The sequence below is a fragment of the Dama dama genome, chromosome 18 (genome assembly GCF_033118175.1).
Source record: "Dama dama isolate Ldn47 chromosome 18, ASM3311817v1, whole genome shotgun sequence".
NCBI lineage: Eukaryota > Metazoa > Chordata > Mammalia > Artiodactyla > Cervidae > Dama > Dama dama.
The window spans coordinates 89,420,964-89,446,009 of NC_083698.1; the positions used below are offsets into that span (position 1 = coordinate 89,420,964).

The 25,046-nt window shown below is 41.9% G+C and overlaps 1 protein-coding gene across 5 annotated transcripts in view; it reads left to right on the top strand.

Annotated features, from left to right (window-relative positions):
* The window catches only part of KLHDC10 (kelch domain containing 10), a 61,909-nt gene extending 43,331 nt beyond the window's left edge, over positions 1 to 18,578 (top strand). For all 5 annotated transcript variants that reach the window (XM_061165796.1, XM_061165792.1, XM_061165793.1 and 2 more), the window contains 8 exons: positions 4,193 to 4,414; positions 5,774 to 5,928; positions 7,271 to 7,419; positions 9,265 to 9,349; positions 10,213 to 10,279; positions 10,906 to 10,953; positions 12,747 to 12,886; positions 13,503 to 18,578. In XM_061165796.1, coding sequence (XP_061021779.1) covers positions 4,193 to 4,414; positions 5,774 to 5,928; positions 7,271 to 7,419; positions 9,265 to 9,349; positions 10,213 to 10,279; positions 10,906 to 10,953; positions 12,747 to 12,886; positions 13,503 to 13,712 — 1,076 coding nt within the window. In that variant the 3' untranslated portion in view covers positions 13,713 to 18,578. The remainder of the gene's footprint in view (positions 1 to 4,192; positions 4,415 to 5,773; positions 5,929 to 7,270; positions 7,420 to 9,264; positions 9,350 to 10,212; positions 10,280 to 10,905; positions 10,954 to 12,746; positions 12,887 to 13,502) is intronic.
* The last annotated feature ends 6,468 nt before the right edge of the window (positions 18,579 to 25,046 follow it).

The following is a 25,046-nucleotide window of genomic DNA, read 5'->3' on the forward strand; positions in this document are numbered from 1 at the left end:
GGCTCAGGAAACCCCTGGAGGAGGAAATGGCAACCCACTCCAGTGTTCTTGCCTGGAAAACTCCATGGACAGAGGAGCCTGGCGGGCTACTGTCCATGGGGTCGTAAAGAGTCAGATATGACTGAACAAGGGCACAAGGAATCTTATAATGTAAGATGTAAAGCAGATGAGCCTTTTGTTGCTGTTGTTGCAGAGGAGCCTTAAAAGATTGAGAGATTCAGTTGTACGAAAACTTCCATATGTTAAAAGATACCATAAATAAAATTAAAAGACCAGAGTAGGCTGGAAGAAAGAAATAGAACAAATAAATAATTTCTACAAATCTGTGAGAAGACAATACAGTAGATAAGAAAGTGGACAAAGGATATATGATCAGGCAGTTCCCCAAAGAAGTACAAATGGGCTGATAAACATGTGATAATCAGGGAAATGCAAATTGGTTTGATACCCATCACATTGGCACAAACTAAAAAGGTTGAAGAGGGCATGAAGAAATAGGCACTTCTATACACTATTGCTGGGTGTATACATTGTTTCAGTCTTCTTGAAAAGCAGTATAGCTCAGTTATAACCCTGTTGCATCTGTGACAACTTTAAGTGTATATTCCTTTGACCCCAGACCCAAAGAAATCTTTAGTTACTGACTAGAGAGAAAGAATAGTTAACTCTTTACTCCCAGCCCTAGGACTTCTTGATGGGATGTTTAATATTTATCAAACGTTGATCAGATGCTCTTAACTCAGCAGTTTTATTTGCATAGATAATGGCATTATTTACAGAAGCCAGCAATTGAACTAGACCAGTGCTCTTGATAGAAATATTATGTAAGCCACAAAATTTTAAATTTTCTAGTAGCCTTATGAAAAAAGTAAAAAACAGGTGACATTAATCTTCATTTTTATTTGATCAGGAGATCAAAAATATCACTTCAACCTATATTCAGATATAAAAATTAGTAACTTTACATTCATTTTTGGATACTAAGTCTGTTAAATCCAGGGAGCATTTTACAATTAAAGCTTAACTCAGTTTGGACCAGCCTCATTTCAGATGCTTGGTAGTCATATGTGGCTAGCGGCCACTGTTTTGGGCAGCACAGGGATAACTCTAAGCCCCAGAGGACAGAAAGGAATGATCTTATCATTGTATCCTTAGCACCTAGTACAGTACCTGCCATATAGCAGGCGCCCAGTAATATTTTTGGCTCAACTAATAAATGGATAAATATAAAGTCATCTTTTCATTGACTTCTCAACCTTTAATCATATAAGTTACATTTGTCTCAAAAATAGTTGGCAGTAAACATAAAATGGAATGACTTCTCTGCTGTGCAGTCATTTAGAGAAAATCCTGGAATATACTATATGTCTTTTCATATCTGCTCAAAAGCAGTTTCAAAAATTTCTGTTGGTTCCAGGTAATAAAGCAAATGACACTATAGAGAATCTTAGAGTTCCTGTCTGTTGACCATAGCAACTGTTGAGGTTTTTTTTCATTAAATTTGTCTTGCTAATTCTTAGAAGCATTTATGTTTTAAGAAGACCATTGCATAATCCAATTCCTGTCCCCAAAATTGTATCTCATTCTAAGTACAGTATCAAAGTCCAGTGAGAGCTGTATACTGTTTTGATCATTCCCGTTACTGTTAACTTTGACCTGAAGTTAATATCAATGAAACTTTTAGTGTCTGTTATACATCTCTGCTTTAGATGTTGTGGTGATACAGAAATAATTGCTATATGTGATTTTTGCCCTTTATTTGGAGAAGAAAAATATTAATGAAATGAATAGAGAAAAATTAAAATTTGTAAATTTGTTCAGTAGTTCCTGTGTTCCTTAGGCCTGGTAATAGAAAGGTAAATACAAATACATTCTGTTTCCCTCAAATAGTTTATTGCCTCCTAGGAAGATGCATATATTAACCAATAAACATAGTTTAACAAAATAGCAAGTATAATAAATCTGTGAAGTACAGAAATATTATTCCTTCATACAAAGCAAGCTGAGACTCAGTGAGGGTCAGTGACTTGTTCAAGGAAGCAGTTAGAACCTGGATTCAAATCTAGATATTTATAGAAGTTATTGCTCTTCCTTCCACACCACATTTTCTGCTTCAAGATTTTTAGAAATAGAAATTTAGCTCTTCACTTGAGATAAATCATAGCTCATGAGTAAACTCCAAACTGATTATAGTTTGTGTAATATTATATTTATTATGTACTTATCTAGTTATCGTGTAGTCATCTTATTAATTGTCCACGTCTGTCCTAATAATTTGAGTGGTGTGGCAGTAAGGGCCACAAGTTTTCTTTTTTTGGCCGTGCCACACAGCTTGCAGGATCTCAGTTTCCTGACCAGGGATTGAAGCTGGGCCGTGGCAGTGAAAGCCCAGGATCTTAACCACTAGGCCACCAGGGAACTCCCAGGGCCATAGAGTTTTTGTTTTTGCGATAGAGTTTTATTGATGAGACAGCTATATGGACTGAGCTCTGAGGTCTTGCCACACCAGACATTGAAGGCTGCTGCTGCTGAGTCGCTTCAGTCGTGCCCGATTCTGTGCGACCCCACAGACGGCAGCCCACCAGGCTCCTCCATCCCTGGGATTCTCCAGGCAAGAACACTGGAGTGGGTTGCCATTTCCTTCTCCAATGCATGAAAGTGAAAAGGGAAAGTGAAGTCGCTCAGTCGTGTCTGACTCTTAGCGACCCCATGGACTGCAACCTACCAGGCTCCTCCGTCCATGGGAGTTTCCGGGCAAGAGTACTGGAGTGGGGTGCCGTTGCCTTCTCCGCATTGAAGGCTAGGTAGACCAGGTCAAGGGCTAAGGGAAGGACTCGGCTTTCCAAGCAAAGAGACAGACTTAAACAGGCAGGAGTGTGAAGGAGCAGGGAAGGCTCTGAAATGCTGTTTGAGAACTTCTCAGGACCTACAGGTTGGACTTGAGTGATTCGATGGCCATGGTTTGTTCATTTGGCTTTTAGTTTTTCTAGGTCTGTGCAGTTTCATTTCAGTTCTTGTTTCAAAGCATACCGTAGGAAGTAGGATTTTGATTTTAAAAAAATATATGTGAGGCCTGTATTAGGCTGGTAATGTTTATATAACAGTGTTTATTAGGTGTCCAGCATTGTCATAAATACTAATGTTATACTAGTATCCATTCGTAATACATGAAAGTAGATAAGTCTTTAGGATAACAGACAACCTAGTACCTTACTCCATCCAGTGTATATTTAATCATCTTTGGTTCTATAGCTTTGTAAGGATTTGTGTAGACTGGTACAAAAATTGTAAGGATAGTAGAAATAATATAAATCTGGGGTTTTTTTACTCTAAAATAATCGAAGTAACTTCTAGTGAACTAGCTGACAATTTAAACTTAAAGAGAGCTTGCAAATACAGATTGTAGAAACAGCTTTTTTTTTTTTTTAATTGTGTTGTATGTGGGATCTTAGTTTCCCAATGAGGGATGAAACCTGGGGCCCCAGCAGTGAAAGTACTGAATCCTAACCACTGGACCACCAGGGAATTCCCTGAAATAGCTTTTCTTAATAAAGTTCTTAATAGGATGAAAGATGCTCTTTAAGATAAGTATAGGGATATTCTTTGTTAACTACCATAATGCCTGGAGTGGTGTTTAAATTCTAAACTTCACTATAACTCTTTGAAAGCCAGTTTTCTTTTTAAGTGTATAATTATATATTGTAGAAAAGTCACAGGTTTTATGTATGTGTATTTTTATTTATACATGACTCATTCACATTTGTGATTATATTTATGTAGTTCTCTAATACTTTCAGTTTAATTTAGTTGGCCTGTGTTTTTCCTCCTCTAAGAAAATAGAAAATCCGTCCTTTTAGCTTTTGGATTTTTAAACCCTTCCTTCCTCCTTTTCTTGAAAATTCCGTCACCAGCCATTTTCTCAAGTTTATGATGCTGTTTTGCTTCCCTTGGGAAAAATCCTTTTACAGTTATCAAAATTTGAAAATAGTTCTATGAAATAGAAATGGAGACTAGCTCCTTAAAGTCCTAAGTAGTATGTGTGAACATATAAAATAACCTAGTTTAAAAAAAGTGCATCCACATCATAAATTTTCCCTGATTACCTTTTAAAGATAAAATGCTTGTTACCAAATTTTGTGTGTACTTTTAATCTGCTGGGCCACCTGTGGAAAACTGTCGTCTTCTCTCCTAGGCCATAGACCTCCACCAGCACGAAGTGGACATCGTTGTGTGGCAGATAATACCAATCTGTATGTGTTTGGAGGTTATAACCCAGATTATGATGAATCAGGAGGGCCAGATAATGAAGACTATCCTCTCTTCAGGGAGCTTTGGAGGTATCATTTTGCTACAGGAGTATGGCACCAGATGGGCACAGATGGCTACATGCCCCGAGAATTGGCATCTATGTCACGTGAGTGCAAGCAGTTCTGAACTTTGGGCTTTATGAAACATCTCAGAGGTCTGGTTCAATGTTAGGTGTTTTTCTTGTTAATGATTTTTAAGAATACTAAATCATAATAGTAATATGATTAAGCCCTATTAATGGGTAGACTCTCACTATGATAATACTATATAGCATTGTATTCAGAATCAATTGTGAGTTGGATCATCCTGAGTTTGAATTTAGCTGTATGTCACGTACTTGCCTAATGATTTTTCACTTCTAGTTCCTTACCCATAAAATGGAATTAATATCTCAGAGGGTACAACATAAAGTATCATATATAAGCCTGGCAAAATGTAGTAGAAGATCAATAAATGGTGTTTACAGCTGTTGAGCAAAGTGCTTCACACATGGTATCTCACATGCATCTCTCTGGCGCCAGCACTGGAATTCTTGCCATTGTACAGATGAGGAGACTGAGGCTTTAGAGAGGCCCTAAGGACAGTGGCTGTGAGTGCAGGCTCTGGAGCCAGACTGCCTGGGATTGAACCCTAGCTTGACAAGGTCCTTTTTAGAAAACCTTCAACAAGTTATTTAAACCTTTCACCACTTTCTATTTCATCATCTATAAAAATGAAGAAGAGAATAATAGTTCCTACCTCATAGGGTTGTTGGAAAAATTAATTTAAAGAGATTAAATAACTTTCCTGAGGTCACATAAGACTTAAAACCCAGCTTTCACTGTCTCTAGAGCTCCTGCTGTTGACTCTAACACTATCAATTGAAGAATTGGTTAAAAAAAAATCATTGAAGTGATACAGTAGCTGTATTTTCAGAATATTTGCCATAAGAGAAAGAATATACAAGTGTGTTTGATGACAGGAACAGAAAGTTGCCAGCAGGATATTCATGTTCTTTTTATCAGGTGTAGGATTAAGATGACAGAAACTATAATTTAACATGTAGCGATCATTCCCCTGGAAAAAAACAGAATGATCCTTTTATCCCTTCATCCTGAGTCCCACTGGGTCTTTGCTAAGGCAAAGATGAGCCTTCATTTTCTTCTGCTCTACTGTGTACTTGAACTGCGTTAAGCAGCAGTGGTGGATTGTAGTTCATATCATTCTGTATTGTTATATACCGTGTTTCATGAATTCCAAAAATGTGCATTGAATACATGTCACGTATCAAAGAGTGAGCCATGTGATGTAGTGTGAATTAGATCTTTTTCTGTAGAACTTACAGTAGTTATATGTCAGTGGTTTGAGCTATTCTCTGAAAGCATTAAAGCAGACATTTTTTAGTTTCTCTGATATCCTGGGTTAATGTGGGAGTACCATGCAAGTAGCCAGTATGAAAATGAAATTCATGCTTCTTCTTTCCCAGTTGTGCTGCATGGAAACAACCTGTTAGTGTTTGGAGGTACTGGCATCCCATTTGGTGAGAGCAATGGCAATGACGTCCACGTCTGCAACGTGAAATATAAGAGATGGGCTTTGCTCAGCTGTCGGGGGAAGAAACCCAGTCGTATATATGGACAGGTACCAATCTATGGCCAGTCATGGTGGATGAATTTGTTCAGATTCTTTAGTTCCAGGAACAACGTCAGAATATTTATTTTACCACCAATTTTTTAAATGGAAAATAAATCCATTGTTACTATTCGATTTTTCAGTTCCAGTGTGAAATTGTAAATCTGGTTGCTTGCCTTCTTCTTTCCGTTCTTTTCCTCCCTCTTTTTTTTTTTTTTCCTACTCCAACTTTTAGGATCAATGATCTAGACCTATATGGAAGTTTCCTTAAATATCAGGACCTCACTTACCCTCAGTGAGAGATTGGGCTATATATATGGTCCAAGTTCTATCGTCTTTAGAGTGATATGATGCTTTGAAGAGCTTTCTGACCTAAGTTTAGAGTAGATGATCCCTGCACTTGGTTAAGAGACTTTTATACAGATCTTGGCTAAAACACAGATTACACAGAAATTAGCTTCCAGTTGGTGGCTCAGAGGTTAAAGTGTCTGCGTGCAATGCGGGAGACCCAGGTTCGATCCCTGGGTCGGGAAGATCCCCTGGAGAAGGAAATGGCAACCCACTCCAGTATTCTTGCCTGGAGAATCCCATGGACGGAGGAGCCTGGTGGGCTACAGTCCACGGGGTCGCAAAGAGTCGGGCACAACTGAGCGACTTCACTTTCACTTTCACTTTAGGTTTTAGTACTTCAGACTTTAGGTTTGGAAAGTTTTGTACGAAAAGGTAGGAAGCAACTCATACATCAGAGACCCTTTGAGAATAATGGGCTAAGCTTAAAACAGCCAAAGCAATGGCTTCTTTCTCAACTAGCTGGCATTGATACTGATACGTAGCTTCTGGACTGTGTGTAGAAGCACATACTGAAGGACTGTATCCCACCGCAGGTTTAAACTCTAAGAAATGACTATAGCAAAAGCCAAACTTACATTGAGAAGAGTCTTGTGGAAAATGTCAAGTTTTGAGAACTTTCTTACTTAAGGGATTCTGGGGTCTTATTTTCATATCTGCTCCTTCCTCGTAAAGACATTTTTCTCTAGACTGCTTAGAAAGTGAAGCAGCTTTCAGTGGAAATGCTCATGTCCATGATCTGTAAATTCTTTGGTTGGCTAAGACCCCTAAGGAGCCCTTTGCCCATCTAGACAGAACTTGCTTTCCAGTTGAGCAAAACTTATTTTTCTAAAAACAATCTCTGTGTTCTCTAAAATCTTTAATCCTTTAAGGGTCTGATTTTTAGAAGGATTAAAAAGTACAAGAAAACTTCATAAAACTTGATTTTGGGGTATCTAATAAGTTTACATTCTTTAATCACGTGTTAACGAGGCAGTCTTGTTCACATCTCCTCATTATCCAGGCTATGGCTATCATCAATGGCTCCCTTTATGTATTTGGAGGGACAACTGGCTATATTTACAGCACAGACCTGCACAAATTAGATCTCAATACCAGAGAGTGGACACAACTGAAACCAAACAACCTATCCTGTGATCTACCAGAAGAGAGGTGAGATTCTAGGATTAAAGCATATTCTTTCTTGCTAAGATTTTACTTTTTTTTTAGAATATTGGCAGTATGGTTTGAAGAAGCCCTTTGCCCTGGTTGAAATAGCTGACTGGGTATTAGATCCCTGTTCAGCATTAAAGAAGGGTTTTCTGGTGAGGAACTATTTCCCTCTGAACTATAGCATTTTTTTCACGTTACTTCCTTTTATGCTTCAGTTTTCCTGCATTAAGAAAGTACACTTGCCTGGAAAATCCCATGGATGGAGGAGCCTGGTGGGCTGCAGTCCATGGGGTCCTAAGAGTTGGACATGTCTGAGCGACTTCACTTTCACTTTTCACTTTCATGCATTGGAGAAAGAAATGGCAACCCACTCCAGTGTTCTTGTCTGGAGAATCCCAGGGACGGGGGAACCTGGTGGGCTGCCGTCTATGGGGTTGCACAGAGTCGGACACAACTGAAGCGACAGCAGCAGCAGCCCTTTAGAAAAAAACAGTGAAAAAAGAAAAAAACAGTGGTAACAATTGTAACTAAATTTCATATTACCGGCACAGCAGTTACTTTCTAGTTACTTTTTGATTTCCCTTCTTAACTTGCCTATTAGGATTCTTTGGCTCCCTTGCTTAACAACCTATCCCCAGGAAGGACACAGTGCCTTGCTCATGTGGTACTCAGTGAATGTTGATCGAATGGGTGGTTGGATGGATGGAAGAAAGGGAGGGAAGATTGTGTATTTTAAGTGCTCTATTAAACACTCAGACATCACATGATTCTCTGTAGTTACCTTTTAGTAGCAGTCCTACATGAACTATCTTTCATTTTTCTTTCCTAACAGCAGTTGCCTCTTCTTAGAATTAAACTCACCAGAAAACTTAAAGAGGCGTTTTCCCCACCCCCCCTAGTTTAAAAGCAAAGACAGTAAACAATTTTTAATTTACTGTTAGACTATTCTTTGTTGGCTTTTTAAAAATGGCATATGGGTGCTAAGGAAGATTTATCTCTATTGTAGTATCTTAGTGCTCTGATTATTGCAGAACTACCATAGGAGGACTTGGGAGATGGCTTGGTACAGGGAATAATTTTGATATATAATATTTTTTCAGCACCAAGGCCTTCAGGAAAAGGAGAAACTAGATTAAGTTTTCAAAATATTTTCACATAGTTGCCTTCTTTGAGTAATTTTATGGATATATTATAAATTGTTTCAGCTTTTAGCTAAACTACTTGGATAAAAGTTCTGGTAGGTGTTTCATATTATATTCACAGCTTTATGTAGCATGATTTTTCCTGATAATCTTTGTATCTGTTAAATAAGTGTGTTAATTTGAAAACCCATAGTCTAGACTTTCTGATTAAATGTGGGCAGATCACTTTCTAAAACTGTAATATTTTCCCCCCTTATACAGTTACCACAAAAAGATTATAGAAAATCTAGAAGATACATATAAGCAAAATGAAGAAAATAAAAAATAAAATCTAAACTCAGGGATAACCAGGGTTAACATTTTACATGTATCCTTATAGTCATTTTTCTGTGCATTATTTGTATATCTAAATTTTTAGTAGGATTATAACCTATCTGCTCTTATCTAACTGAATTTTTTCAGTCAGTGACATGAAAAGAAGTTTTCAATATATTAACATTCTCTGTATCTACATTCTCATTTGTTGCATACTAATCCATTTTTTATATTGTATAGCTTATTTAACCAATTTATTATTATTTGACACTTGAGTCATTTCCAATAATTTATTATTATAAATAATGATGCAGTAAAAGTCTTCCAGCCAACTCTTACGTAGGTCATTTCCCCCTTAATTATAAATGTATTTGTTGTATATTTTCAGGTACAGACATGAAATTGCACATGATGGGCAGAGGATTTACATCTTGGGAGGTGGTACTTCTTGGACAGCTTATTCCTTAAACAAGGTACATTAAAAAGGAGAGAGAGGAAGAGGGCCAGAGGAAAGGCATTGTTACACTGAGCATAATGAGTAACAGCTCTGTTACGGTAGACATTTTAATTTTCAAGCAGGTTATTTATGAAGACCTATTTTGTGTTGGATGCTCTTTATAATATAGGGTTGAACTCTGTGCCCCTAATGCTTTCCCGTTGACAGTTGTGTAACCACACACTGAAGATCCTTTATTAGACTTATCCCTTTGTGCTCGATGAGAAAAGATATTAAAAGAAAGATACAGTAGCTCAAATGGGGCAGCTAATTAGAATTGGAACCAGGATTCTCAGGATGTCACATTGTTCTCATTGTCAGTGCTGTGTATCTAAAAAGAACAGGCATGTTTAGGACGACACATCACTAACCTTAGAAAGCTGAGCTCTGAAGGGCTTCTGTTCATCCATCCCTGTGGCATTTCTAAATCCACGTGTCCCAGAGGAAGTCTATAGGCCTCAGAGCTCCTGGTCTGCTTTGGAATCTTAATGGTCCTTTCCAAGTTTTGTCAAAACTGCATTCTCATATTTACTTAAAAACAGTTGCTTTTTTCTGTTATAAAAATGATACATGTTTATCACAGAAAATGTGGAAGCAGCAGAATTCCAACTTTTCCCCTCATTTTTTTCTATGACTTAAAAATAATAAAATTATGTATGTGCTTAATTTTCAACTGCTTCATTTAATGTTTTGCTTTATATTAGAATTAGGAACAATCAGAGAATAGCAAAGGAAAAGGAGCATTTTCAACCAGGAATATGTTTGTACAGGCTGTTGTGAAAATCCAGTTTTCGGGCTAACTAAAGTTATTTGTGTGTCTTCTTATTTTCTGTCTCCAAGATTCATGCATACAACCTTGAAACGAATGCATGGGAGGAAATTGCAACAAAACCCCATGAAAAAATAGGTAAATTTAAAATATTGATTCATTTATCTTTAATAAATGTACTTTTCAGTTGGTTCTGAAAGTGAAAAAGTGATTTTATTGCATTATATGACAAGAAAAATATCTGTTGAACTGGTATTAGAGATTACTTATGGGACTTCCCTGGAGGTTCAGTAGTTAAGACTCCTATTTTCACTGCAGGGGACAACGAGTTTGATCCCTGGTTGGGGAACTAGGAAAAAGAGAGAAATTACTTGTATTCCTTAGCCCAATTATTCTTCCTCAGCAGCTGGGCAAAGACTTTTAATGGGGATGGCTGAATTCTGTGGCAGAGGGAAATCTGGGTAGGATAAGAAGTAGGCACTTAAATCAAGATGTACCTGTCTCTTTGTGGGTAAAAGGGCTTGGGAGATCCACTAATAACCTTTGCCCACTGCCACCTCATTTTATTTTGCTGAGATCTTAACATTATATCATTGTGATGGAACTTCTGATGGCTTTATTTGAGTGTGAAATAAAGGAGGGTTGGAAGGACTAGTCAGTGTTTGCTTAATGCAACAAAGGGATTGTTTTAAATAACTTACTCATAGTTTGTCTTTTGCTGTATCTTATGAATAATTGAATTTCCATGTTTATGTGTTTGGCAGGTTTTCCTGCAGCCCGGAGATGTCACAGTTGTGTTCAAATAAAAAATGGTAAGGATTTCAAATAGCATGCTGGTTCCATTTTTGTAATTGTATATTCTGAGAATATCTTATTTCTTAATGATAACCCTAAAAGAGTCATAGCATACCTTTGGGGAGAGTCTATTTCTTGTAGTTTATACTTAAAGGGAAATCCATAAAGTTATGTTTCTCTCAGGAATTTTCATAAAGTAAACTCATGTGCTTGGGTTCCTTCTTATCAGAGAACTCAAAAATAAGCGATAAGTAAGCTTTTACTATACCACCTAATCTTTCAGCACTGTACCTTAACAGATGTCTATGGTTATTATGGGTAACACTAATAATCCTGACATACAATAGAGACCTTGGTAGACATTGTATTAACATTGTAATAACTCCTTTAGAGTGTTATTTCATAAAGTTTATTCTGTTCTCCGTCTGATGCCAAATAGAACTCTTAGCTCATTCTTTGGCTGTATTACAACACAGGCATTGTAACAGGCTTCAGAAAGCAGCTGCAGCTACTTTATCTAAGTGTGATAAATGACTCCTCTTTGGACAACCTTCCTGTCTTTTAATTTACAGTTTATTTTATAGTTGGATATACTGCCTTAAAGTTTTGGAGAGGAAGAAGGTGTGTATAAACGAGTTTGATAGCCTATATCCTTTTAGCAGCTTAGTTCAAATTTTACTAGGATTATGCTGCCATCTCTAGTACAGAGGTGCTTTTTATTATGCTTTGCTCTTTGGGCAAGATTTATAGATAGTGGCATTGTTCAGCCTTGCCTCTCTAAAAATGGAACCATACTTTTTTTTGAATCCTAGCCAAAAATGTTTCTAGTGTATTTTATAGTTTAATTAGGTATTGGCTTAAACTTGATCTAGACCTGAGTTAAGACAAGGGTTCATTTGGTTCTTTGAATCCAGGTACCATACAAGCTGAACTCAGCTGTAGTTCTGAGCATTTAAAGTTTCACATAGCCTTTGTTACATGTTGTATACTTGGTTATAACTGACTTTACAAAAACAAACCGAACAATAACAGCGATTTAAAAAAAAAAAAACTTTGATTTTGGAAAGGTTTTTTCCTGACATTAATAACTAGCACAGATCAACTTGGGTTTCAGACTGTTCTCTTTGGGCTGAAGAAAGCTTGGAAAAACCTTTGTGCCCCCAAACTGAACATTGCAGGCTAATTGTCTACATAGAGAATGTTTGTCTCTATGGGCAGATAAATGTCTATCCTTTTAGGGACATTATTTAAAAGACGGGTTTGCAAACTGGTGGCCTACAGTTGTGTTTTGTTTGGCTCATGTGTGTATTACAGTTATTGAATTAGTGGTCAATACTTAAAAATCAAAAAGTTTCATTTTTCAAAAAAATCTGGATTTCCAACTTCTCTTATAAACTTGGAAGGTCTGGCCATCGCTGACCTTATGTCCTGTGTAGCTCCATTAGCTGGAGCTGCATCACCATCTTCCCCGTTAGAGCACGTGCACTCCTATAGCTGGTTTATCTATTTTCCCTGAACCTTCTTGCTCATTCACTTCCTATGCCTGGCACTTGAAGGTGTTTGAATTTAAGAACCTGGACATGAAGCCTCCTCAGAGGCTTGTATCCTTAGCCCTAGAGAAAATCCAAACACCGAGTTCAGAGTTTGGTGAGGGACAAGGCAGCAGTGTGAGCAGCCCGCCAGCTGAAGTCCCCTATGGTGTGGGAGCTGGACTGGCCCCATGTCAGCTAGCCATGAGAGCTACGACAGGACATGCTGGCACCGTGGCTCTTTCCCTTTGCGTGATTTTGGTTTTCTCTTCCACTGATAGATGTGTTTATTTGCGGGGGCTATAATGGAGAAGTGATCCTGGGAGATATCTGGAAGCTGAATCTGCAGACTTTTCAATGGGTTAAGCTCCCAGCTACCATGCCAGAGCCAGTTTATTTTCACTGTGCAGCTGTTACACCAGTAAGTTTTTGTCTTCTTATCTTCTTTATGTAGTTGCAGATGATAAGGAAATACTTTAAGGGATAGAGCAAGAAAAAAAGATGTCTGATATTAGCAAAGCTTGGATTAAGAATGTGTTTTTAAAACCTTTCTTCCAAAACTAGCTCTTCCTCTGAGAAAAAGGGAGAAAATCCATCATGTACAAGCTTAAAAGAGCCGCATAAAATGTAAAAGAAATGCTGCATGTGGTATTCAGGCCTTGACAGTGATATCAAAGATGTTTCCTGGGAGGGCAGAATAATTTTACCCCCAAAATGCTGTGTTATTGAAGATTCTACTAGCTTCTTGAATGCTAAGAGCTTTATTTTAATCTCTGTATTCTTATCTTTGGCACGATGGGTACTTAATATAATCTTGGTTTAACGATGTCAAAGTTGTTGAAGTAAAAGTAATCTCTAGTTTTTCCCTTAGTAACTCATTCATTATATAAATCTTTCTTGATCTCTGCACTATGTTGGGATCAGTGAGAAATTTTTTATTTCACTTCATTCAGTTCAGCCTACTATGAATTTTTTTTGCTGAATCTTCAGCTTAAGTATCTGTTATTTATCCTCTATTGACTGCCATTTGTTCATAGGCTGGTTGCATGTACATTCATGGAGGAGTGGTGAACATCCACGAAAATAAACGGACTGGGTCATTGTTTAAGATCTGGCTGGTGGTTCCTAGCCTGCTGGAACTGGCGTGGGAGAAGCTGCTTGCGGCCTTCCCCAACCTAGCAAACCTCTCCCGAACACAGCTTCTGCACCTTGGACTCACACAGGGACTCATCGAGCGCTTGAAATGAGGATTACTGGACTGTTCATTGATACTGGAAATGTTAATTTAAAGAGACTCCTTTATTTATGGGCAGTGTAGAATGTGCTACAGAGAGAATTGGTTACCCTGATCAAGGCCTTATTCAGAAAATACATCAGATGCCTTTCTGTAAATTGTTTTAAGTTTATGGAATCTCACTTTCCCTTGTGCTTTTTTCTTTGCTTCTCTCCCTTCTGCCCCAGTACACACACATACTCACATACTCCCTCTTCCCTGATGGAAGTTGAGGGAGAGTCTGAAAGTTACCTTCATAACATTATGAATCAAGATAAGATAAAATGTTAAAGGAACTCTCACCATATGACCATGTTAGGCATTGCTCTATAAATTAAAGCAACATCATCAGTAAAAACAAAAATAAAAAAAAGTAAATCCAGCAACAACGAGAAGCAGCACTGGGGACAGAACAAGAAGGCTAACCTTGAGAATCCTGCAGATTATAGGGAAAGCTCAGTGTTTAACTTGCTGTTTTCAAAGGTACATCTAATTGAGTAGCTGGATGTGATGGCAGCAGTGGCTGGTGTCTTGCGGCCTAGATACCCAAACCTGCCCTTGAACTTACTTTAGAGGAAAGTTGAGCAGCTCAGCAACTCTCAGTCAGTGATTTCTGTTCTCATCCTTCTGGTGCCAGCAGTGAGAGTTGACGTGTCTAAAGACTTCACCGTGTGTGGTGGTTGTGCTGTCTGTTGTTGCTCTTAGAAATTATGGCACAAGAACATTTCAAATCAAGAAACTTATGGTGGTCAAAGTTCTTCATTCTGGGCAGTTTTTAAATTCTCCTATGCCTGTTAATGGTTTCACGTATCTTTTTGACTCCATCATGGGGAACTGCAGACCCTAAACATGTGTGGCATTCATACCGTGGTACATAAGGTTCGCGAGAGGCCAGAGAAGAGCAGGGCAGGAAGGGCTTCTGCTCTTGGGCTATGAGCTTTGACTGTCATGCTGGCTGTTTCCTTTTAGAACGTTTCTTTTCTCACTCTAGGCCATGCACCTACCATATTCTCAGGCAGTGGGTTTTATCTCTAGAAAGCAAATTGGCCCTTGATTTTTTTCTTAGTTTTTTGCCTCATTTTCTGTCTGCTTTAATGTGCATGGTGCTGTAATTGCCTAGTAATTGGATAAAAGGTCTTGGGGCAAAGCCATGGGTCATTCTTCCTGAAGAACTAAGTATCATTTTGAAAACTAGCATGCAGAAGAAAAGAAACTGAGAATCATTCACTTCTTTGGTGTGAAGCTTTAGTTCTGGTTTGTTTTATATTGTATTTTAATTTTAAAACAGAAATTACTTAAATTTTCACTTGCTTTGCCATCAGTGACCTACTGAGACACGAGCAGTTGGAGGTCCTTATGTGTATGAAAGGTGCTAAAGGTGTGCAGGAGGGCACAGTGCTGATCATCCTGTTGGTTACATCACAACAGGAGACTCAGACAGGAGACTGGGGACATATTTTTCCTTTAAGTGCCTCTTTTTCACTTAGCTTTTAAGATTATTCTTGTTTTTCCTTCATCTCAGAAGGGAATCTCTTAGGCTCATGTGTGGATTTAAAATCACCTTTGAGTTGTAGCTGAAAAGTTACCATCTAGTGTTCGGTTCTGAGAAAGAGAAAAATGTGGCCTCTGGACTTGGACTCCTAACATCCTGGCCTTATTATAATCTCCCAACCATGTGGGATTGAGTTCATGGAGCCTGTGTTCTGAAGGGTCTTATCATCTTTCATGTGAGTTTGGGTCCTTTGCGGGGGTGAGGGGGTAGGGGAGATAAGGAAAGGAGCAATTCCTCTGGAAGCCTCACCCCCACATTGCCATGATCAGTCTGGCCTTTTAACCTCTTACCACCCACTGCTAGGCTTGTTCCTGTGAGGAGCTCTCTCCAGACCAAGTCAGTCTGAGCAACTCTGTTAGTTCAAAACAAAGCTTCACTGAAAGACTCCAGTCTAGTCTCTGGATGTTTTGGGGGGTGGGGGGGGACTATCCATAATTAAGTCACACTACTCATGGTGGCAGAAGGATCTTTGTCATGGATTCATAGGGACCAAAGACTGAATGCTCAGCCTCTGTGCTTATCCTTCCATAGTCTTGGGATATAAGCAGGTCTCTACTTCTGCGACACCTGAGAGCTAAAAGAGAGACTGGTTCAATCCACACTTGCTAGCCTCCTTTTTAAAGCCTTCGGAAGGCAGTCTTCTTTGATGTGGACTTTGGAGGCCTGACATCCAAGACCTTGTGTGTGACATTTTCATAAAAGTACATACCCTTGGTCTAAAGTGTCTTCTTTTAATATAACACTAGTGAAAATGATGTAGTATGATCAGCTTTGAGTGCTATAGAACCACACAGGTGCACATGTTCTGGATGCCAAATGAGACTGTGTGTATGATGACTTAAATGTAGATGACTAGAGTTTTATATAGGGGGTCACCAGGCATTTAGTGTATCCATAACCAGCACTCTGAATGCCTGACACTGCTACTTGATTTAGGAAAGTTTATGCCTGCTGCTTCTCTGCCTCTTTGAGGTACTCCCAGCCATCTTACTGCAGTCCTATAAGTTTAAGTGCAATATATAGAAACACATATGGATATATACAGATTATATATAAGGTATGACTGTAAAGCAGATAGACTACTTTTTTGTATCTGTCTTGGGGAAGCCAGTTCACTACTTTAGAGTTAAAATTATACCAGAAATTTGAGATGTGATTGGCTGACTTAGGGCAACTCTTGGTAAACCTGGATTTCAAGTCCAGTGTCTCCTTACTGCAACTGTTAGAGATTTATTGTTTCTTGGGCTTATTACCACTAAGACTTTTCCCCAGTCATCTTTGTACTCAATCTCATGTTTGCATATCTTTTTACATTTCTTTGCCCAGCAACAAGGAAGTCTACCTATAAGAAGTTTTTTAAATGGAGAATTAAAACCTAATATTTAATACTATCAGTTCTCCCATGTATATACTAATTTATCTGTGAATGTAATACTTTATTACATGAAGAAAATGATGACTTTCTTCATGTAATAAAGTATTTTCCATATTCTGGAAAATCTATAAACCAATATAGAATAGATTGAAATTTTAACTGTTCTTCAGGGGTCAAACTGAAACCCTTTCTACTGGTAGAATCTTCTTTTTTCAGGGCCCTGGAACATGATATAAAAATTTGCCCTAAACTATTCATGTCCAATACATAGCTAATTTTAAAATATAATAATAAACATTAACATTTCTAAACAAAAGGTATATTAACAGTGACCTTTGGTTACCCAGAGTAACCAGATTAAAGCACAGATAATTGAAATCCATAGATAATCAGTGTTTCAACTTTCCTATCAAAAAATTGATTCATTTATAGTTCTTCCTTCTCCCTACCCTTTTCCCACAAGTACCTCATTTTCAGTGGAGTGGGGCTAATGCGTAGCTAGAAATGGAAAAGCAGGAATCCCGGAGGGGCTAGAAACCAGCGAACATAAAAGCAGCTCAGTTAGCTGTAATTGGTCAACAAGATGACAGCTGTTAATGCTGAGTTTAGATACACTCTTTGCTCTCCTGCTTTGGCATAGTCTCCTGCCCTGAGTTCTAGGCTGTCTCTCCTGTAACCACCAAAGAACTCTTAGCACATATAAGAAGAAAGAGCTGTGTATGATGCACAAGAAATCCCATCATTTGAATACATTTCTTTGGCTCTCTTTGCAAACATTTGCTTGTCCACTGTTCTTGAAGGAACCTTCGTTTTCCTTAGGAGATACCTTTACCAGCCGTACTGCTTGGCTTGTAGGAAAGGTTAAATTATCCTTTAAGACCATGTTGGTCTTAATTCTCTAAAACCAGTTTGTTTTTATGTGTCTTACAGATGTTTAGAAGGTGGTATAGGTTATTGAATTGTCTACCTGCCAGCCCTCTGATGTAGCACAATAAACCATTTTCCTTCTTCTTCATTGTTCTAGCATTGAGCTCCAGGATGGAGGAGGGTTTATGGTCCTAAGATCATAAGCTTCCAAAACCAGTCACCATTGGTTTCAATTGCTTAAGTTACCCAAATGCCGTGGGGCTCCAGGGCCTTGGCAGGGCCTGAGGTAGGTTTGGTAGAGTTCCATGTCCTCTGTGTGTCGCCACCAGGTCATGCCCAGCAGTGGTGTTTCCCTTCTAAGGTCATTAGATTCGGTGGAAAATGACTTCTTCCCTCATCTGGTGTTAAGAAAAAAAGTTTTGCATTGTGCTTCAAAAAGTGGTACTATCTTTTTAGTATAATTTTAATGTTTTTTTCTTCTTCACTTTTTATAAGTTTTGAAAAGGACCTGCTTAGTCACTGTACAGGGTGAGTCAGAGCGCAGTCACCAAGCTGTAGTAATTGCTGTTTTACTAGTTGCACATTTAGAATACAAAGGAGGCATCAGAAACACACTGACTTTCTCTAAAGCCACTTCCTTGTACACAGAGTCTGAGCAGGGACAGCGCCAGGCATCTCCCTCTAACAGCACCTTCCAGTGAGGCTTTCAGTGGAAGGACGTGGGCACGAAAGGGAACCCTCACTCAGTCTCTGAGGACGAGCCTGGGCTTGGCTCTTGGTACAGGGTATGCTTAGGCCACACACGATGCTTGCCTTACTTTAAAGCTATTTGCCACAGTCCTGTTAACTAGTGTGGAAGTCCTTTTGCAGTCTGGTGTGCATGCCATATGATCAGGACAGCTTTTCCACCTTACCTGGTTTCCTACAAGCAGGTAGGAAATATAGTGAATTTACCCTAAAATGTCCAATCTGTATTTATGTATCTTGTCAGTGTTTTGCTGTTGGTTTTCTAAAACAATCTGATCAATAAATCTTATCCAGATCTATTTGGTTCAAGGCCACATTGATTGTCTGATGGTAATGTGATTGTCTGATGGTAATGTGAGCTCACCTGTATGACCTAAGCATCAGTCCCACCTGCCACCACCATATCCTTTACCACCCACTGCTGCTGCTAAGTCGCTTCAGTCGTGTCCGACTCTGTGCGACCCCATAGACAGCAGCCCACCAGGCTCCCCAGTCCCTGGAATTCTCCAGGCAAGAACACTGGAGTGGGTTGCCATTTCCTTCTCCAGTGCATGAAAGTGAAAAATGAAAGTGAAGTCACTCAGTCGTGTTCAACTCTTAGCGACCCCATGGACTGCAGCCTACCAGGCTCCTCCGTCCATGGGATTTTCCAGGCAAGAGTACTGGAGTGGGGTAGCCATTGCCTTCTCCGTTACCACCCACAGGGACAGCTTTTCTCTGTAATATCTGTGTGTCTTCCACCTTTCATGCCCACAGGCACTGTGTGTGCCTTCTCTCTGCTCCCGTTCTGGAACTCCTGGACACACGTAGTCCCCTCAACACAACTTGGCTCCCTCCAGGACATCAGCAAGGGAGTGACTGCGGGGCAAGTCATACCCTCTTTTACTGTTTCGTCCCATATATTCCCCAGACCATTGCTAGACAAGTTTATATGGATGTACCAAGACTTCTGAAGGGTTGGAGAAGCTATAGAGAATTCAGAGGGAAAATGTGAATCTTTACATACAGAGTCACGACTATCTGTATGATTCAAGGGAAAAATCACTGGTTTCTACGCATGAGGCATGATTGTAAAAGCAAAGATTCTTAGGTCCAAATCCCAAAGATTGTTTTTGTAGGTGAGTTACTTGAACAAACTCCTTAGTTGATTGCATTTTCGCTTATCAATGACATTTGGGAATCCCTGTCCCACAGCTGAGCTAACTGCCTGGTGCTGGCTGAGATGGCCAGGAGACCTCTGTACCTTCCTTGTCACCGTCACACTTATTTGCCCAACAAGGAACTCTAGAGCAAAGGCCAAAATGAATGCTTCCGAAAACTTGCCCTGTTAGAACTGAGTGCACGGATGACAGATTGGCCACCCATGTTTATCTCCTCTCCCTCTTGGTAAACCACTAGTGATAATAGTAAAATAGTCCTAGTTTTCTTTTCCCTAAGATGGGGCTAATAACTATAACCCATCTCTTGATATTATTGTGTGGCTTAAACATATGTGTAAAGTGCTCAGAACGATGTTCGGCACATAATAAGCATTATTAGGTTGCTCTCTAGAGATGATGGAATGAGAAATAAAGGTGAAGTAACTTTACTTATTAAAATTGTAAAGATAACCCAGGAAAGAAACTAAATAGAGGAAGATGAGATAGTAGAGAGAGTGAGTATTGGAAGAGAGAAATCCTCATTTTCCATGTCAGGAAGGAAATACATAGAATACCTAAAATAACCAGGAAAGCGTATTGATTAGAAATGTCAAGAAGAAACAGGGGCTTCCCTGGTGGCTCAGTGGTAAAGACTATGCCTGCCAATGCAGGAGACACGGGTTTGATCCCACGGGAAGATCCTACATGCCGCAAAGCCCATATACCACAACTCCTAAGCCTGCGCTCTAGAGCTGGGGAGCCACAACTGCTGAAGCCCTTGAACTCTAGAGTTCATGCTCCACAGAAGAAAGCCATTGTAGTGAGAAGCCCTGTGCCCCACACCTAGAGAAAAGCCTGCGCAGCAACCAAGACCCAGCACAGCCTAAATAAATAAAATTTTAAAAAGAAGAAATGGAGGAAAAAAACAAAGGAGCTAACAACTGTTAGAGTTTGGGAGATAAGATGGGCTGCAGAGGGAGCTGCTGTTTCCTTAAGTGTGTGTTCTTGGTGGTTTTTTTTTTTTTTTCCTTTATAATGCAGAACCCTGTGCAGCTCTATTTAGTTCTTCAAGATACTGTAACTCTGGGTCCCTTCTGGCCAAGTCTGCTTGTAAATGACTGGATGATTAAAAGGATGGAGAAGTCTTACCCCCTTTCACAAGCTGTGAAACCAAGACAAGCCAACTTATGTGATTTGCCACGAGAATTACCCAGACCTGCAAAGCCCAGAAAAAGGGCGCCCTGCCTACATTTCCGAGAGGTTTTCTATAAGAACTGTCATCCACCAGGCAGGGCCTGGCTGCAGATAGCAGGTCATGACCAAGAAAATCCTAGTGGTAGGGCATCTGGAGAACCACACCCCTCCACCCCCACCTCCTGGGGGTGGGCCGTTTGGGGCGGTGAAGCTCTGGCTCTGAGTTACACCTCAGGACGCAGGATACCCCACATGCCCCTCCACTCCAGGACTGAGATTCCAGCCGCCCTGCCACCCTGGCCTTTTCCCCATTGGGCAGGGTTGGGGATGCCCGCTGCACACACACTGTGCAGTGTTTCTCTGTCAGCAGCAAGATGGCCTGGTGGGGACTTCCCCTGGTGGTCCAACGGTTAAGACTCCGAGCTTCCAATACAGGGGGTACGGATTCAGTCCCAAATTGGGGAATTAAGATGCTGCAACCCAATGCTGCGGCCAATAAATAAAGGGGGCCTGGTGCTGAACTCAGGCATCCTGAAGAGCTGTCTGGGTGGCTCCCCGCCAATTCCCCCCTCTTCCCCGCCAGCAGACATGAAGCCAACGGAGCTCCCCTAGAGGAGGCAATCGCCTCCTGGTGCGCCATGCAGCAGGGAATATGGCCCTGTCTTCAGGGAGCTTCCATCTGGGGTGGGTGGAATGGGGCTGATGTAAATACGAACTATTTTACGTTTCACATAGAAAAGTTAGATAAAACCTAGAAACCCATTGAATGTGGAGGAAGCTAGAAAGCGCCAGTGAGGACGAATGTTACCATAACGGACCAGAGCATTTCAGATGTTATAACGAACATGGACAAAACCCACCTCCTGGAGTCTTCTAGAAGGAAGGAGCAAGGGGAACCTGGAAGCAGAGGTGCGGAATGCGAGAAAGGAGAGGCAGGTGAGGCAGATCAAGAAGAGCTGGGCAAACAGTCTGGCTTTTATTTAAGAGCAAGTGAGACGCTTTTCAGCCAGGGAGAACACAGAAGGAGGCTCTGGCTGCCCCAGGGAGGGTGCGAGGGGAAGCAGGACTCTGTTGGGAGGACCTGGCAGTGGTCCAGGCAGGGTGAGGATGCTTCCGGCCGGCCAGGGCACACCGGTCAGGGCTGGATTTCAGCTCCCCTCCCTCCCCACCCTCAGCAGGGCGCCCCTGTGTCGTGAACACCTGTCTAGCTCTGATCAGAGGCCGGCGAGAGGACCCTCGGACCCTCTCCACTAACGCTACCGGAAGGCCCAGAGTTTCCCACTGCAGCCCACCAGGCCTAGCCGAGCGGCTCCCAGGATTGGAAAGGGGCGGGAGGAGCGGGGGTGGGGACCACTCTGAACCGGAATGATCTGGTTTAGAGCAGTCTGGCTTTCTCTCCTCCCTCTCCCCGTCCCTCCGCCCTCCCTCCCTTTCCGCCGCAGGCTGGTTTTTGCCGCAGTCCCTTACCAAGGTAAACAGAGAGGATGGGAGGAGAGAGGAATGCTCTGTTTCCATGGCAACCCTGAGGGCCGTCGATAATGGCGCTCTCGGGTTTGTGAGCGTGACTTCTGGGGGAAGGAAAGGCTCGCTAGAAAAGCCACGGGGAGGAAGGCCGGCACCACCACGCACCCGGTTGGGGTGGGGGAGATTGTTCTGAAACGTGGCGTGGGCCTGGAGGAGAGGAGGAGAAGAGGCAGGAGTTGGGCCCGTGGGGGGGGCGGGGGGGCGGGTAACAGGCAGATAAGCCAGAGGGCAGGGGACACACACAGCTATGGCGCTGTCACGCATCCTCACACCCAGGGGAGCGGAAAACAGCTGCCAGAGCTCTCGCAGCCTCCCTGGACTCACAATTCTCTATCCCTTTCCGGCAAGATCCTTTCGTGGGGCAGCTTAGCGGAGGGGCGGTCACAGATGCGATCCAGAGCTGCAGGCCCAAAGACAGGGTTTGTCTGAAAAGAACTGCCTGCGCGGGAGAGCTAGGGGGGGACACTGCGTCCCCTGCCATGCTCCCCTCAGAAGCTTTCCTGGGCTCTTCCTGTCCCTCCCCGGGAAGGCTTGACACCTCAATGTGGCGTCATGACTGGAAAAGTCGTCCTTTTGTTGAAGGGGTGAGGGTAATGAAATGACAGGCTAACTTCCACACAGGACCTCGGGTGTGGGGGTGTCACAGAGGAGTGCCCCCTCACCCCTCAGACCTCCAGAGGACAGGAACTGCCTTTCACCGTGCCTCGCTCCAGCTGCTGACGGGAGCCCTCCTTCACACTGTGTTCCACCCTTAGGAGCAACATGAGGGCATCATTAACCGCGTCTGGTTTCAAGGTTTCGCCTTCCATCGGAGGAGTCGGCCCAGCAGCTGAAAGCCTTTCTTTCTTATCTCTCATCTGTGTGCATAGGCATGGGAGAAAAATCCCGACAGAGGGAGCTTGTAAGTGGTAAACTTCCTGCCCCAGTGAAGCAGAAGGAACCTGCTCAGAGACGAAGCTTGCCGTAGTGACACTACAGGGGGAGCCGCCGGGAGAGGCCCTCAAACCTCAGTTTCCTCAGGCACGTGGAGAATCCTGGCAGTGGGGCTTCAGAGCCCAGGAAACGCTTCCCCCTCTCCGCATGCTCTCCAGCCCACACCCTTCTGTTAGCCGGGGCTCTGGGCTCTGGTCTGCCTGCGGGTAAGACACCTTCAGGGCAGAACCAGGGCAGGCCAGAACCCCAGGGGAGCACCGGAACAAGACAAAGAGATGCTTTCTTCCTTTAAAGACCCGAGTGTCAAGTTTACTCAGATGTTTCCATGGCCCGTGGATTCCAAACTTCTCTAACTCCTGCCACCCTCTTCTAGCCACCGCACCTCGTCTCTTTTCCTCGACCAGTCAAGCATGCTTCTGTGTCAGGGCCTTGGCACTGGAAGGTTCCCTCTGATGGAAGGTTCTCTCTGCCTGGAAGGTTCTTCCTTCCAGTTTTCGCCTGGCTCAGCCTCTCACCTCCTTCAGTTCTTTATTCAAATGTCATCTTCTCCATGAGGCAGAGCCAGGGCTAGGGTGACGTTAGTGAGGCAACTCAGCCTTCCCTGACTCTTCTATTTAAAATTGTAGACTGCCACCCACACTAGTAGTCCCTATCCTCTTCCGAAAGCATGGAACACCATCTCACTTAGTATTTATCTTATTTATTGTCCAACTTCTCTATTAAAGGTGTCATGAGGGTAGGAATCATCTCTGCCATGTTCTTGTTCTGTTTTCCCCAAGAGCCTAGAACAGAGCCTTACATGCAGTAGGTTGCTCAATATACACGGATGGATGAATGGACGGATGGGTGGGCTGATGCATGGGTAAATGAGGCCACAGGTTCAATGTGCTCAGTCGTTTCCAACTCTTTGAGACCCCATGGACAGTAGCCCACCAAGCTTCTCTGTCCATAGGATTCTCCAGGCAAGAATATGGGAGTGGGTTGCCATTCCCTTCTCCAGGGGATTCTTCTCAACTCAGGGATCAAACCTGCATCTCTTGTGTCTCTTGCATTGGCAGGCAGATTCTTTGCCACTAGCAAAGAAGTGGGAAGCCTGATACAGGTTCACTGTGTTTTGTCTTTCAGCTGTTCTCAAAACAAGTAAAAGGTGTTCTGCATGCAGCCTGAAAAGGGACTGGCAAAGTGACCTCTAACACTCTCCTGGTAAGGCACACATGGGATGCTCAGGATTTACTACTAAAAAGAAGGAAAACTAGCTAGAAAAAAAAAAAAAAAAATGAAGATTGACACTGCTATTTCTACCAGGCTTGAGAACCTCTGCAGGCTTTAATGTGGGGCAGCGTTGATGGAGCCTGGAGTCCAGAAGCCTGCCCACTGGGTGGAGTAAAGTGGAGGGCAGTAGCTAAGCTGTGCTCCCTGCTCCCTCCCCAGGCCTAGGAGTTTGGGGCACTGCTCCGCGTGGAAAGCCATGAGGCAGTTCTCTGTGGGCTTTGAGCCCAAATGGGACGCCAAGAGACTCGGGGTGCACTGAGAGAAAATGCAAGAAAGGCGGTAGAGGGGGTGGAGAGTTGGGGGAGGGCCACTCTTAGAACACTAGTTCTTCACTCCAGCTGGAGCCCTGACACCTGCACCTGTGGGTTCCACATGTCCCTCTGGTTCATGAGGCTGCCTGTGTACTGCTCACTGACTCACTGACGCCAAGTCCCCTGACGGTAACCAGCAACAGAAGGTTCTAACAATCTATCAGTCAAACTCCCACTTGCGGCGTGAGTCACCTTCAATTTCCTGCTGCCCGCCTCTTTCCTGATTGACCTGATAAATTCGGGACAGCTTTTATTGCTTTCGGCAAAAAACAAAAAACTGCTATTAAGATTTACAGAGCTGAAAGCCAGAACAATGTAATCTTCAGAGTAATTTACACAGTGAGTTTCAGAAGATGAGAAGTTAGCATTTCAGAGGTAATTTCATAAAAAGGAT